Source organism: Hippocampus guttulatus, chromosome 1 (assembly GCF_054856545.1).
Source record: "Hippocampus guttulatus isolate MCC_2025c chromosome 1, RoL_Hgut_1.0, whole genome shotgun sequence".
NCBI lineage: Eukaryota > Metazoa > Chordata > Actinopteri > Syngnathiformes > Syngnathidae > Hippocampus > Hippocampus guttulatus.
Window position 1 is genome coordinate 9,590,788 of NC_141261.1, and position 14,140 is coordinate 9,604,927.

The following is a 14,140-nucleotide window of genomic DNA, read 5'->3' on the forward strand; positions in this document are numbered from 1 at the left end:
TGGCCTACTTCATATTTATATTGTGTCGTTTTTGGAAAGAAGTGCGCTGAGGGTTAAGTTGTTTGGTTTCAAGTGTAGCATTTCACAGCACTCGTATTTTACATATTTCAAGCTTCAACTACACACCCGCAAGTGTAGGTTAAATGTCTTCACTTCATGTTGACTTATTCAAGCTTGCCAAAAGTAAAAACCTTCAGTTTATGTACTTACACCACTGTGGAATATGTCGAGTCTAAGGCGCGTTCCAGTCGCCCTTTTCATTTTTTATATATTCCTTCGATTTGGAACGGGGAAAATTCCGACTGCGTTTGTGTACTTAGAACGCATCATATCGTCCGCCTACCAGCTCACGCACGTCCTGGCTTTGTAGTCTAAAACACACTTTTGTTTGTCACCGTGAACAGGACCGGTGTGGCTCTGACGGGTAAATATGTCTTGAGTTTTTCTAGACTCAATAGGTACATCTGTCGTTAATTTTGTCTGTAAGCGCTCGAGTTGCTGACGGCCTTGTTTACATCCCAATCCACGGGTTAGGAGTGGGCAAGAGGCGTATCACGACGATATCAGATGCTAACGGGGAGCTAGCAACTACTCAGATCGTAAACTCGCATCAAATGTACTTGTTTAACTTTGTGTCTCTGCGAGGATTTTTTTTAAACCTCGTTAAACGGATGTCTTTAGCTTTGTAGCGCTGTATGACTCATTGTAAACGTTTCAAGGCTAATCCGGCTAACTCAAATTGGCTAGTCGATAACTGGACTGGACCTCTGGGACACTTTCCAAACAATGGAGGCAAATGTCGATGTTCTGTTCATCCAAAGCATGGCATATTTGTTTCATATCGTCCACAACATTACGCCAACCCCCCTCCACCACGTATTATGAAACTGTGCTGAGTCGCTGTGATACATTAGCTTAGCAAGATGTGTGTCACCCAGTTTAAAGAGCCTATTTTTAGCCAGAACCAGGAGCGTTTGGCTGATGCCTGGCTGACACCATGAAATCCTGGCAGGTTCGTTTTGGCTCTTCTCGACTCGTCTGGGTCAATGTCAGATAGATATTTAATTCATACTCAAGTGCAGTTCGCTTATTTAAAAAAAAAAGTAATTTATTTTTAAAAATGTAATTTATAATTGCACTTCAGCTTTTGTACCTCAGAGTCAGTTAAGTGGCCACAGTCCAGTGTTACTGGGCACAAAATCAAGGGCTCATGGCATCTTACGAGAATTCCCTAAATTAGTGATTCTCAAATGGTTGGTCAGGACCCAAAAGTGGATCACTGAGTCATGAGTCATGGGCAGGTAATAAAGAATTGCAGGGTCTTCAGTTTACGGCAGTTCAGACATACAATGTTCCGAGGTTGCAAATGGCGAAAGAATGTTTTTTCATGCTCTACAATAAGACACATTTATAGTCAGGATGAAAAACGTTCGCACCTCTGTGCTTCTATCAGTTAATGCACCATTTTTACCTGAAAATTGCAGCAAATTCACATTTTTAGAGATGCACACGTTTAGTTATTTTGTTTGCATCGGAGCGACACAAAAAAATGAACAGGAAAAAGCCACATCTGATCCTTTGGTGGAAACGGCTGTTATGATAAATTACATACAATGTGTCATGTCGTTTGTATTACACACTTCTGCTGTTTATTAAATACAATACAATACATGCTGATTTATATAGCGCTTTCACAACAGCGACAGCTGTATCAAAGCGCTTAACAAAACAGATTAAATGCTGTTTTATGCATTTAATCCGTTGTTGCTATGACAGTGCAAATGATCAGTTCAAAGGTATTACCCGAATTCCCATCCATTTGAAAGTAATGTCATAGTGAAACGTGTGAACTTTGAATGCAATTCGAAATCATACATGTTAACAGTATAAATAGCCAAACAAGTGTCAAAACTAATAAAAATGAGCGTGTGCATAACATTTTTGAATATTAACTTCCACATTGAGTAAAAAAAAGTTGACCACTAATGTAAAACAATAACTTAACAAAACAATCCAACAAACGCCCACACAGATGCACAGTTAATCCTCTCGGCTCTTGCACATACCCACAAGAAGTCTTTTGTGACATCAAGATTTAAGGGGCGAAATCTTTTCCATTTTGGAGGTTCCACTGTATTTCATTGGAAAAACGCCTCTCGATATGACGTTGTTCCACACCCCTGCAAACTCGGCAGACACTCTTCTTTTGATAGCGGCGCGGACACCCGCAGTGGCTCCTCTTGTTTTATGTTGAGAGGGAAGAAATTTCATCTCTGCTGTATGTACATATACAGTACATTTGACAATAAAGCTTATCCAATCCAATCCACAGGTGTGCGTCTTTATCCCCTTTAAAGCTAAAGCACGTCTCAACTAATCCTCTAAAGCCCAGACGGTAAAGCTCAACACATGTCCTTCATCCTGCACCTGCTCAGTTCAACACAACTTCAATGTAGTACTTATCACCAAGATAATCATCAGATAATAGTTGGAACTTCTCATATCTAGCGGTATGGTTACACTTCAGCATACTTTCTTAATACGAGTTACAACTTTGCTATTAGCAAGGGCTTTGGCGCATCTTATGGGCGCAGAACGCGCATAAAAATATGTGAGCGCTGTGAATAGTTTAGTTTTTAGGGAAGTAGCTCAGGATAGGTTCTACTCAACAAACGCAAAGATGTGACATTGTGAATAGGCTGTGGTTCACTGTCCTTTGTTGTATGCGTTCATCTCACAGTTCTCTTAATGATTTCCCGTTTGATTCACTTGCTCCCCAGTTTCTCTGTTGCCTTGGATCACCCTCGAACCGGCCTTCCAAATGAGTGACGGGGAGTGCGACTTCTTCTGCTTCTTCCGCTGCTGCTGAGCGCGCACTCGACGCGGCTCAGACACACCGGACGCCAGTGTGTCTCTGGACAGCGACGCAAGCACGCAGGCCGGAGGGCGGAGAGGTGGCGCTTCGATAAGCCATTCCAGCCGATCATAACCACACAGATCCGACAGGTAGGCGTGCAGTCTACCTGTCCGGGTGGTTGATTCCGTCGACCGGATGTCAGTGGACATGAACAGCCAGGCGTCTGACAGCAACGAGGAAGACTTTGGGGTCAACTCTGAAGAGGAGGAGGATGAGGATGACGGCGGTGAAGAGGAGGATCAAGGGGACATTGAAACCTACTACGACGGGGTGGCCAGCGATGTGGAGCAACAGGGCGCCGACTCCTTTGATCCAGAGGAGTATCAGTTCACTTGTCTGACATACAAAGAGAGCCAAAGAGTTCTCAATGAGGAGGTGAACATTGTGGCTGCTGCACTAAAGGTGGGCTTAGTCTACTCTGAATCCTTTTAACTCCTGCTTTTTTACACCGAAAAAAAAAACCCCATTCAGTTTTATTATTGTTATTAATCTCTAGTGCAATAATGAATCAGAGAACAATAGTGCCTCAGTTCCCACTCAGCGTATCAACACACTTACAAAGTAGCCCATCGCGATCTAGCCTGGAAATCCAGACTCCTCGCTATACCAGCAATTGAGTCTGGTCACAGTCGCATCAAGCGCATTTCTGAGGCGGGGCAAACCTGAGTAGATAGACAGCGAAATGCACCAATCAGCGAAGAATGGACATAATGTCAGGGGGGGAAAAAAGTCTTCTTTTGAAATAAATGCTTCCAGTGCCGTTATCTGATATTTTTTTCCCCTTACTTCTGGTCATTTGAAACCCGAGTTTAATGCTGAATCAAACAAACTATTGTCCCTCCCACATGTCATTTGCAATGTTACGAAAACGGACTTCCGCTACTGAAGAGGGACGATGTTCAGGAATTCGCCAGAGCAAATAAACCAATTGGATTGCACGGTTTGTTTTGAACCGGGGCTGAGCCGTGGTCGTGGGTTTGGCTTGCCGGGCTCCTCAAGATCAGGCATGGATGGATGGACTGGTGGCCTGTGAGTCATTGAAGTCAGGTCCCACAAATAAAAAAAACATTTGACCAAACGAACCATAACTTTTAGTCACAATTTAAAACGAGATCTATTTTTCAGAAACTTTGTTCGGAAAAGGCCTCACAAGTGTTCGGCACCCTGTTTCTGGTTTGTTTGAGGCATCTCAACTGTCAGTGCATGCCAGAGACAAATGTCATCAATGCATTATTCGTATCAAATGTCTGTTAGTAGTTCGGCCTGTAATACAAGGTGATGTTGTCATGCAATTTGTCTCGCTTCATGCATCATGTCATATTCAGCAAGATGAGTTCAGTCTTCTTTTCTCTCTCTTGTTCAGGTTTTACCGGCTGTTGCAAAGCTGATCCTCGTGCATTTTCACTGGCAGGTTTCACAAATACTGGACAGGTATTTTCACTCCATTTCTATTGTTTTTACGGCGTCATTGCAGTCTGTTTCCCAAACTCTTTTTTCCCCCCCTGTAATATTTACCTTTCGGTTTCAAGCATGCTTGAAATGCTGAGAAAAGGCTTCAGTTATTTCATCCGTTAGTTGAATCTGGCATTTCATAGTTGGGGGGGGGGGGGTCACTAAATTTAGCAAAAAACAGTTTGAAATGTATGTATGGCTAACGGATGAGGAAGAACACTTTTCTGACTGCAGCCCGTTCTTTACTACAATAAACAAGGATCAAAAAGCCCTTTTCCGGCGAAGTCTGTGGCAGAGTTGAACTGGCCTGCCATGCGATTAAAGACAAATCATCTGGGGGGGGGGGGGGGGGGGGTTCCCAGAGGAACAGTTATAAAAAGAAATCTAGCCCTCAAATACCAGAAGCATACATTGATAAAAATATCTTATTGATTTTTTTTTTCATAAGAGCAGCAGATAAGACATTTAGCATGTCTGCCTCCCAGTCAGGAGGTTGGACTCTTCTTCTTTAGGTGTGAATTGTTGAGACAGCTGAGCTGGAAATCAACCGTGACCTTATTTTCAAGCGCTATGGAAAATGGATGGATGTTTTTATAAATGATGTATGGCCACCTGCCGAGTAAATAAAAACTGAAATAGCACCTAATGGTAAAAAGGGTCCTCGCCTATTAAGTGCTGGAACATTTTGAAACTGCTTGAATCTGACCTTGGAAAGGTTGCAAGAGCCCTGTGCATTCATATGGCATTTTTTCTTTATTTCTCTACACCACAATTTTTTCCACCGTTTTTTTCTTCTTGTTGTGTGCAGGCATAAGTCCAGTTCGTCTCTGGTGTTGTCAGACGCCCTGGTTCAGCCGAGCAATGCCTGCAGAGCGGTCTTTGTGAGTAACAAACGAACTTGCTACCGTTCGAGAGGAGATATTATACAGTTAGAGACCAATTCAAACTCATAAACTTTAGTTTCATGAGTCTACTTAAGACTTTCTTCAATGATTAGTTGTTTGCATGTCAAATGTATGCAAATCCATCTGCATATTTTTTATTATACGCTTTTTACTTAGAACAATCGCATTGCAAGCAGCCCAGTGCAATGCGTGTTTCTGTAGTTCACAATGTGTTCACTTTGGGACAACGTCATTTGAACTTCACTTGAATTTGTCTGTTTCAGGCTCCTCAGTCCCTGCAGTGTGGCGTGTGTCTCCAGGTCGTAAGGAGAGAATCCCTGCTGGCGTTGCCCTGCCAGCACTCCTTCTGCAAAACTTGCTGGGAGCAGCACTGCACTGTACTGGTCAAAGATGGAATAGGAGTGGGTAAGTTAAGATTGTGTGCATTCGCATGCATGTGTGTGCTTTCGGTACAGTCGTGGTCTTTGAATGCAAAAACGATCCGATGTAGTAAATCTGAGCAGAGGTCCGTTCTCCCTGTCACATGCAGTACCGAAGAGAATGCATATGTGATTGCACATTGTTTGTTTGTTTGTTTATTGAACATAAAACATATATACAGTAATAATTTGACAGAAAATAAGGTAGATAAAAAAAAAAGTAAAAAGAAAGAAATCAATCTTCATTCAACACAGTTATTATGTTCAAGGGAGTAGGAAGAAGTAAAAAACTTATCTAGTCCTACCCCGTTATGTGTTTATATCTAATAAATCATTTTTATATCAATCAGAAAAGAAAAAAGTAAGAAGAAAGAAGTCTCCATTAAGGCTCATACTTTACCCTTAACCGTGATATTTTTACAACTTTTGGTTTGTATCGGGATTATATACTTCCACACCCTGACACTCTTGTCAATTTTCTCTTGTATTCATAATGGATATTTATATACCTTTCTCTATTTATCAACTTAGTTCTGATTTATCATTATATTTAATGTTTTGAATTTATCATTTTAACTCTGATTGATGTAGGTTGTTTGTACTATTTTTTTGAATTTGTTTTTGAACTCAGCAAGCGATTTACTCATTTTCAGGTCCGTTTCGAGATTATTCCACAGATTAACACCTTTGATAGATACACTTCTTTGCTTGATGTTTGTTCTTGTTTTGAGTTTTTTGAATAAGTTGGTACCTCTTAAATCATAGCTGCTTTCTCGAATTTCGAAAAACATCTGGATGTTTTGGCAGAGCAGGTTATTGTGTGCTTTGTACATTAATTGGGCGATTTTAAAGTCAACCAGGTCATAAAATTTCATCGTATTTAATTTGATAAATAGTGGATTTGTGGGTTCCGTATATTTTGATCTATTAATAATTCGAATTGCTTTTTTTTTGTAGGTTGAGAATAGGGAGTGTGTTTGTTTTGCAGGCATTTCCCCATATTTCCACACAGTAGGTCATATATGATAATAATAATGAAGTGTATAATGTGTACAAAGATCTCTTATTTAGCACTTCCTTGGTTTTGTAGAGGATCCCTACGGTTTTGGCTATTTTTCTTTTTACATTATCGATATGTGGCATGGATGCCATGTGCAGAAATTAAACACTTGAAATGTAGAATGTAAAATTGGTGAAATAATTTTTAATTAATTCATTCATTCTAGTGAAGTTCAGAAGCATCGCACGATGTGCGGCGGCCTTAAACTGAGTCTTTCAATGGTTAAGTGCAAGTGATGGCATACATTAACGGTAATATGGAAAATATGGTTTTTGAAGAATGAATTTGTGTGTTGGTGGTTCTTGTGTCTTTCCAGGCATTTCGTGCATGGCTCAGGATTGCTCCCTGCAAATGCCAGAAGATTTTGTCCTGCCTCTACTGCCAGGAGAGGAGCTGAAGGACAAGTACAGACGCTACCTCTTCAGAGACTATGTGGAGGTGTGTGTTTGTTTGTCCTTTCTTAATCTACAGTCAGGTCCCGAAATACTAAATCAGCGACACAATTCTCTTCTCTCTGGCTTTGAAGACACCCACAATTGATTTGAACAGAATTGAGCAAGACGTGCTTCAACTGGAGACTTTAGCTTCTATTACCGGGTATTTATATCCAAGTCGGGTGACCCTTGTAGGAATTACCAACAGTTTGTATATTATGTACCTTCCACTTTTTAAGGGATCAAAAGTAATGGGACAATTGCCTGCTCAGCTATCCCAGGGCCAGGAGTTTCTTATTCCCTCATTATCCTATTTACAAGAAGAAGATAAAAAAAAAAAAGTCCCGAGTTCTTTTCAAGCATGCTATTTGCGTTTGGAACCTGTTGCTGTTAACTCTCAACATGACATCCAAAGAGCTGTGTTGTCAAAGGCAACAATCTTCACCGGAGTGACTACAGAGGGTTTGACCACAAGGTGTAAACCGTTGGTGAGCCTCGAAAACAGGAAGGCCAGGTTAGAGCTTGCCAAACATCTAAAGAAGCGTTTGCAAGTCTGTAACAACATCGGATGAGATAAAGATGAACGTGTAACTGAGACATGGGCAAGAGAAGAGCATGAAGAAGGGAAAAAACTGCTCACGATCCAAAATATACCAGCTCATCGGTGAAGCATGGTGGCACTGGTGCTAATGTCATGTGGTGGGCATGGCTGCCCAAGAAACCGGTTCTCTTGTTGATGTAGGTAGAATTCTGAAGTTTTTGGGGTAATCTTAGCTGTGTTAACATTGTGGTTGCAGAATGCCTTCAAAGGAGTTAATTTCTGCTTGCCTGTCTGTTTCTGTAGGAAGAAGCGATTAAAAAGATGTTTCTCTCACGCTCCCTCTCTCTCTCTCTTTCTCACCCCCCCCCCCCCCCCCCCCCCAGTCTTATTTGCCAATTGGAATGATTGTGTAAGACCATTTTCTGGTCTTTTGGGTTGGCCCCCCGATCCTAATGAAGTTCAATGTGTGAAACACATACGGTTGCCCGTAAGCATCCTGCTCATCTTTACCTGATCTTCATTTCTCCAACTGCAGAGTCACTTTCAGTTGCAACTGTGTCCGGGTGCAGACTGTCCAATCGTCATTAAGGTGCAGGAGCCACGGGCGCGCAGGGTGCAGTGCAGTCGTTGCAGTGAGGTCTTCTGGTAGGTCCACAACACACACCAACACAGCATTCATAAACATGCAGAGCAAATAAATGGAAAGAAACAAATTTATGTTTAAATTGAATTCTTCATTGTAACATTCTATAAAAGTAACTGTTGGTTTGTGCATTGGTCTCTGTATGTATTTTTATTTATTTACTATTAATATTATTATTATTTTTTTTAATGTTTCTGTCATGCACCTAAGCACTTTCTGATTCTCAATGGTCTCTACTTTTTTAACTACAGGTGGTTTAACACAAGAGGTTCAGTAATAATATTCAAGCTTCAAATGAAGATAATTTGTATGCAGTCGAGGTTTAATATTGAATTTCTCTCCTTTGTTTTTTGTCGTTCTTAGTTTTAAATGCCGTCAGATGTACCACGCACCCACAGACTGCGCCACCATCCGGAAATGGCTCACAAAATGCGCCGACGACTCGGAGACGGCCAACTATATCAGCGCACACACTAAAGATGTACGAGCCGCCACGTGGTTTCCATCTTGACTTGCAACGTTTAAAAAAAAAAAAGATATATGAAACAACTTTGTGTCATATTTCAGTGTCCTAAGTGCAATATCTGCATTGAGAAGAATGGAGGGTGCAATCACATGGTAAGTAACAGCTGAAAGGGCAATGCTTAAAATATATTCTCTTTCATGAGAGTCTACAAGTCTTCAGTTTTACATTTAGTCTTTTTTTCTTGGTAAAATGAAGTGTTTGAATGCTCAAGTACTATTGCCACTGTTTGTTTACATCAACAAATGTATCTTGTTTGTTTATTCCAGCAATGCTCCAAGTGCAAACATGGTAAGTGTTTGACTCCTCATCTCGTAGTACACGGAATGTCATGTTCAGACATCACATATTCAAAACGAGACAAAAAAAATGTGCAGGACTTTGAACTGTGCGGGGAATAAACAAGCTTTTAATTTTCCTTTTTTCACTTGACCACAACAGTCAGTCAGTTGCACTGATTGCTTATGGCCCATGATTTATTTATACGATGAAGCATGCGTGTAATTTGCCAAAACAGTTTCAAATTTATGAGGGGAAACTCATCACATGAGAAAACAATATAATTGCACGGGGATTTAAATAGCATCGTCTAGGAGCTATATTAAGACTGATTTGTGTGTTGTCTTATGGCAGTATAAATTGGGAATCGGGGAGCGAGGGGGGGCTTAAAGGGCATAGAATCAGAGAATTGTATCTGTCCGTTCAGGTGTATTTTGGATTTTTTTACTGCCAATAATCTGCATCGACCTCAGAAAATCAATATCGGTCAGGTCGTAAACTTGAGTAGGTGCAGTCCACCTCCATAGTAGTCCAACAATGTAGACATTTGCTCAAAACTGGCCTGAAAATTGTTTGATTTTAATCGGCCTGTGACCTAACATTCCATTTTCAGACTTCTGCTGGATGTGTCTCGGTGACTGGAAGACTCATGGCAGTGAATACTACGAGTGCAGTCGTTACAAAGAAAACCCCGATATAGTCAACCAGAGCCAGCAGGCTCAGGCCAGAGAGGCTCTGAAGAAATACCTCTTCTACTTTGAGAGGGTGAGGAAGCAACGAGTGGAGGGAGGGAATGATGGATGGAGGAAGGGGGAAGGGGAGAGGGAGAGAGAGAGAGAGAGGGGGGGGGGCGGACTTCTTCAAAACCCGCACTTGGATTTTGCTGATTGTCCGCCTACCAATATTTGAATGCCGAGAAAATTCTGAAGATGTCCAGCGGTCTTACAAATGTCTTGTGTGTTTCCTGCACCAGTGGGAGAACCACAACAAGTCTCTGCAGCTGGAGGCTCAGACGTACCAGAGGATCCAGGAGAAGATCCAGGAGAGAGTGATGAACAACCTGGGAACCTGGATTGACTGGCAGTACCTTCACAACGCTGCAAAGCTTCTCGCCAAGGTACTTTTTGTTTGTGTGTTTATGTTTTAGATGCTTTTATTGGAGCGGGGTGGGTTGTTTTGTTTGTTTCTGTTTGGGGTCTCTTTAATGCAGTATTGAGAAGCTGCAATTGAATTTAAGCTTTTACATTCAATGATTTCAAAATCAGAAGCGCAGTAAGCTTGACTCCTAAATTGAAATTAAAATAAGCGATATTGATCAGTTAATTTAGTCTTGAAATCTCCTTGAATCTTGCATACTTACTTTGTAATATTCAGGCACCTTCCGGAACACTTCTCATGTTGCGATAGTTTTTGCATCTGTGCCGACGTTACTGTTGAAAGCGGTGTACTGTCCCTCTACCAACAAGTCAGACATAGGTCGTTTTGCACCAGTAGGTCACAGGGCATCTATTTGATTGGCAATTTCTGTGTTTGACTAACGTACCTTCTGTGTTGTCTTTTTACTTCCAGTGTCGCTACACACTGCAGTATACGTATCCTTATGCCTATTACATGTCCGGCCCACGCAAAAAACTGGTGAGAGACTGTTCTCCTGTCACCTGATCCACAAACTTCAGTGTCCTTTGACCAAAAAAAAAAAAAAAAATCCCTGAAAGAGGAAGTTGCTGCACTCCCTAATCCAAAGTCTTTTTGTTTCTTTGTTTGTGCATGGAGTTGTTTTTTTAATTCAGCCTTTCCTGATATGCTGCTAGTGTTATGGGTAATAGGTCAGTATTGTGCCAACATATTTGCTGTACTATAGGCGAGTTTGGTGTACTTTTTTCCTGTTTGAATGCTCGCATTAGTTTATTTGGTGAAGAGGCTATAGAAAGTGAAAAGACAGAGACAACAAACATCAACAGCAACTGTGCCTGACATCATGTGGTTACTTCGTGGAGACAGAGAGACAAGGGAGGGACCAGAAAGGGCACCTGCTGCTACACATGAAAGGGGACAAGCGGCGAGAGGAGATACAGCAAAAAAGCAATATCAAAAGACCACAATAGAAATCACACGTGCTAAGATGTGTTTTGAGAGGGGTAAAATGGAGAGAGATGAGACAAAAGTGCAGGTGTGTGCTGATTTGGTTTTCCTTTGTTGCAGTTTGAGTACCAGCAGGCTCAGCTGGAGGCAGAGATTGAGAACTTGTCCTGGAAAGTGGAGCGGGTGGACAGCTACGAGAGGGCAGTGGTGGGAGGCGAGGTCGATCTCAGTGCCAGCGACAGAGGGGTAAGATGGGATCTTTGATGTACGCCGCCATAGGAACCGAGCTCCATTGAGAGTAGTAAAAAAAGAAATAAAAACGTGAGTAATTGATGCCTCCCGCAAAGAAGTTTAGAATTGCCTATAGGATTAGTTTAAATCCTAAAATTACTCCAAATAGTGATTCCAAAACTCAAAATGTCTTTTTTTTTTTTGTTGTTGTTCCCCCCCCCCCCCCCCCCCCCAATGTGGCGACAACGGTCTTGTAAACTTCCTTCACCTCCCACGCTGCTAAACCCTAACTGCACCCAGATTTAGAATGCTTGACTCTCGGTTAAGAGGTGTCACTTCAACTTAGTTCTTGTGTAAGAGAAAAGTCTTACTATTCTTCTGACATGGCTTTGGTCCTATCTTTGAGCGTTTTAGAACGAGCTCGACAATATGGAGATGGCAAGGTTTTTCAATGAAAAACAGAGGATCCCCCACACCCCACCCAAAATCTGTGAATCGCAAGTATCAAGTTGTGAATAAGCGAGGGAATCACTGGACCCATTTAGAGAGCTAAGTGACAAATAAATATAGTGAGATACATACAGGGAATGAAGATACGTTTGAAATTCCGTTCTGATCATGGGGTGGGACCAAAATCAGATAATTCACTTTTTAATTCATTTTCAATGGGGAAAATGGATGGTGCACAAGAAAACTGAGATAAGGGCATAGTTCGTGGAACGAATTCAACTTGAAAGTCAGGGTATCACTGCAGCGTGAGGCATGTCGGCTACGTTCAACCTCGGGGAAACTTTTGAGCTTCCTTTTGTCCGTGCGAACAGGATCTGGAGAATCAGATGCACATAGCTGAGCAGAGGCGACGCACGCTGCTGAAGGATTTCCACGACACCTGAAGCGCCATTTGGACTGTCGAGCACCAGCATCTCTTTTTTGTCCTTCTTTCCTTCCTTCCTTCGCTACCTTTTCTTTCTTACTTGCACCCACACCCCACTTTTGCTTCCTTCAGTGACCATCCCCGGGGCACAGTCCCTGTGGTGCCCCTTTTACTCGGCAACGCTCACTTGCTATTTCACTTTCTGTCTTTTTCTCTTGTCCCTATCTTACTCCTAAAATGCTGCAGGGTCACGGAATGGCGCGATTGAACCCCTCCTCCCCCTTATGCTCTTTCACCATAATTTGGCTTTAACACCGTCACCCGAGTCGATTCTCTTGATCAGAGCACACCGTTAGGATTAAGTGTGTGTCTCAAATATCTTTTGTTCCTCTCCTGCATCAAACTGGTGACACAAAATAAAAATAACCCCCAAAATAGGAAAGGTCAAATCAATTTCTACTTTTTCCTCAACAGGGATTTTGCAACTAATGCTAAGACCATAAAGCCTAGTGGACACTTTGGGGCAGTTGTATTGCTCACATCTTACGTGTATTTATGTTTTCATCTAGTCGGCTAATTTAATTTATACGTGCAGTAGTCAAAAGCATCTGCATTCTTTTTACATGACAAAATGCAGCATTTCCTTGCGCTTGGTTGTTGTTCGCATAGAGAACATACTGAAAATGAATACGCAGTTTGTTTGTTTTTGGGGGGTTTTGTCTCGTTTTAGGTCCACAATAGATTTTTTTTTTTTTTTTTTTTTGGTATTGCCAAACCTGACTTACTCTGACCACAACTGCCAGAAAAAAAATTGCTGGTTGTTATGATCTTCGGAAAAACTAATGGGCTCTTCGAGGCTATCTGCTCATGTTACTTCAAGCAGGGTGGGCAACCTATGGACCATTTGCCGTCTGAGAGACCATTTGCCTCTGACCAGCCATCAAAGTCTGCAAACAATATGAATGTCTCATGTTATGAAAAGCCCCCGCACCCCAATTAAATCCACAAATGCTCAAAATTGATCAAGAACTCTTTTTCAAAATGCTAAACGGTAAATTCATTTTGAGTATTCTGAGAAACCTGACCTGCGTATTTATAAACATGAATTTTATCCTGTTGAACCGATTCCGCGCATCGCGGTCAGCACATCTGCCTCACAGTTCTCAGGTGGATAAAACCCTTAATTTGCTCAGTCTGAATATGTTAAAAAAGATAATACCGATTAGTCTGTACACCAAAGAATGGCATGACAAAATGTTTTCCTTCCCACTCGACATTTATTTCATTTTGGAAAAATAGCGTTTCACTCAATAATATGCATTTGTTTGCTCATATCATGAAGTTACGATTGGTTCTTGGAGGACCTCAACTCGCCTCTGAAAAGGAATAATGTTCCCCACCCATGTTTACAAGCTTGAGTGCACCTCAGTCAACAAATTCTGGTCTTTGCGCCTTGATTATGACACATCAGAGCCATAGTCCGTTTCACTTCACTTACTGACCCAAACACACACTTATGGATTCACTCCACTAAACTTTCATTGTACTCGTCCCCGCTAATTTGGAAGCTCTCCTCTATTTTCATTTCATTTTTGGGCTATGGTTTTCCTCCTCTCTTTCTTGCTCACATTGTTCACTGTACTGGAAAAAAAATGGCTGTTGATTGATGGTTTGGGAAAAAAAAGAATAAAGAAAAAGCTACCAAAAAAGTGCTGTAATTTTCAACGGTTGTACATTAATACACAAAATAGAGTTACTGAGAGAGTTTTTAAAACTGAAA

The 14,140-nt window shown here is 41.5% G+C and overlaps 1 protein-coding gene across 2 annotated transcripts; it reads left to right on the plus strand.

Annotated features, from left to right (window-relative positions):
* The first annotated feature begins 293 nt into the window (after nucleotides 1-293).
* Nucleotides 294-14,140, plus strand: arih2 (ariadne homolog 2 (Drosophila)). Of its 2 annotated transcripts, none has more exons than XM_086108227.1 (15): nucleotides 294-424; nucleotides 2,781-3,319; nucleotides 4,281-4,348; nucleotides 5,178-5,250; nucleotides 5,538-5,679; nucleotides 7,070-7,191; nucleotides 8,264-8,373; nucleotides 8,735-8,852; nucleotides 8,939-8,989; nucleotides 9,164-9,185; nucleotides 9,787-9,938; nucleotides 10,147-10,290; nucleotides 10,743-10,808; nucleotides 11,376-11,501; nucleotides 12,308-14,140. In XM_086108227.1, exons 2-15 carry the CDS (start codon nucleotides 3,053-3,055, stop codon nucleotides 12,377-12,379), a joined length of 1,533 nt encoding a protein of 510 aa, XP_085964353.1. In that variant the 5' UTR covers nucleotides 294-424; nucleotides 2,781-3,052; the 3' UTR covers nucleotides 12,380-14,140. The 2 variants fall into 2 exon arrangements, with proteins under 2 accessions (XP_085964353.1, XP_085964361.1); XM_086108235.1 differs by lacking the exon at nucleotides 294-424 and adding an exon at nucleotides 872-1,012.

Bases quoted from the DNA above. Each gene is read 5' to 3' on its own strand.
- arih2 (XM_086108227.1), top strand. From the start codon at position 3,053: ATGTCAGTGGACATGAACAGCCAGGCGTCTGACAGCAACGAGGAAGAC. The intron at 3,320-4,280 runs GTGGGCTTAGTC...TCTCTTGTTCAG, and splicing joins TTGTGGCTGCTGCACTAAAG to GTTTTACCGGCTGTTGCAAA. The intron at 9,939-10,146 runs GTGAGGAAGCAA...TTCCTGCACCAG, and splicing joins ACCTCTTCTACTTTGAGAGG to TGGGAGAACCACAACAAGTC.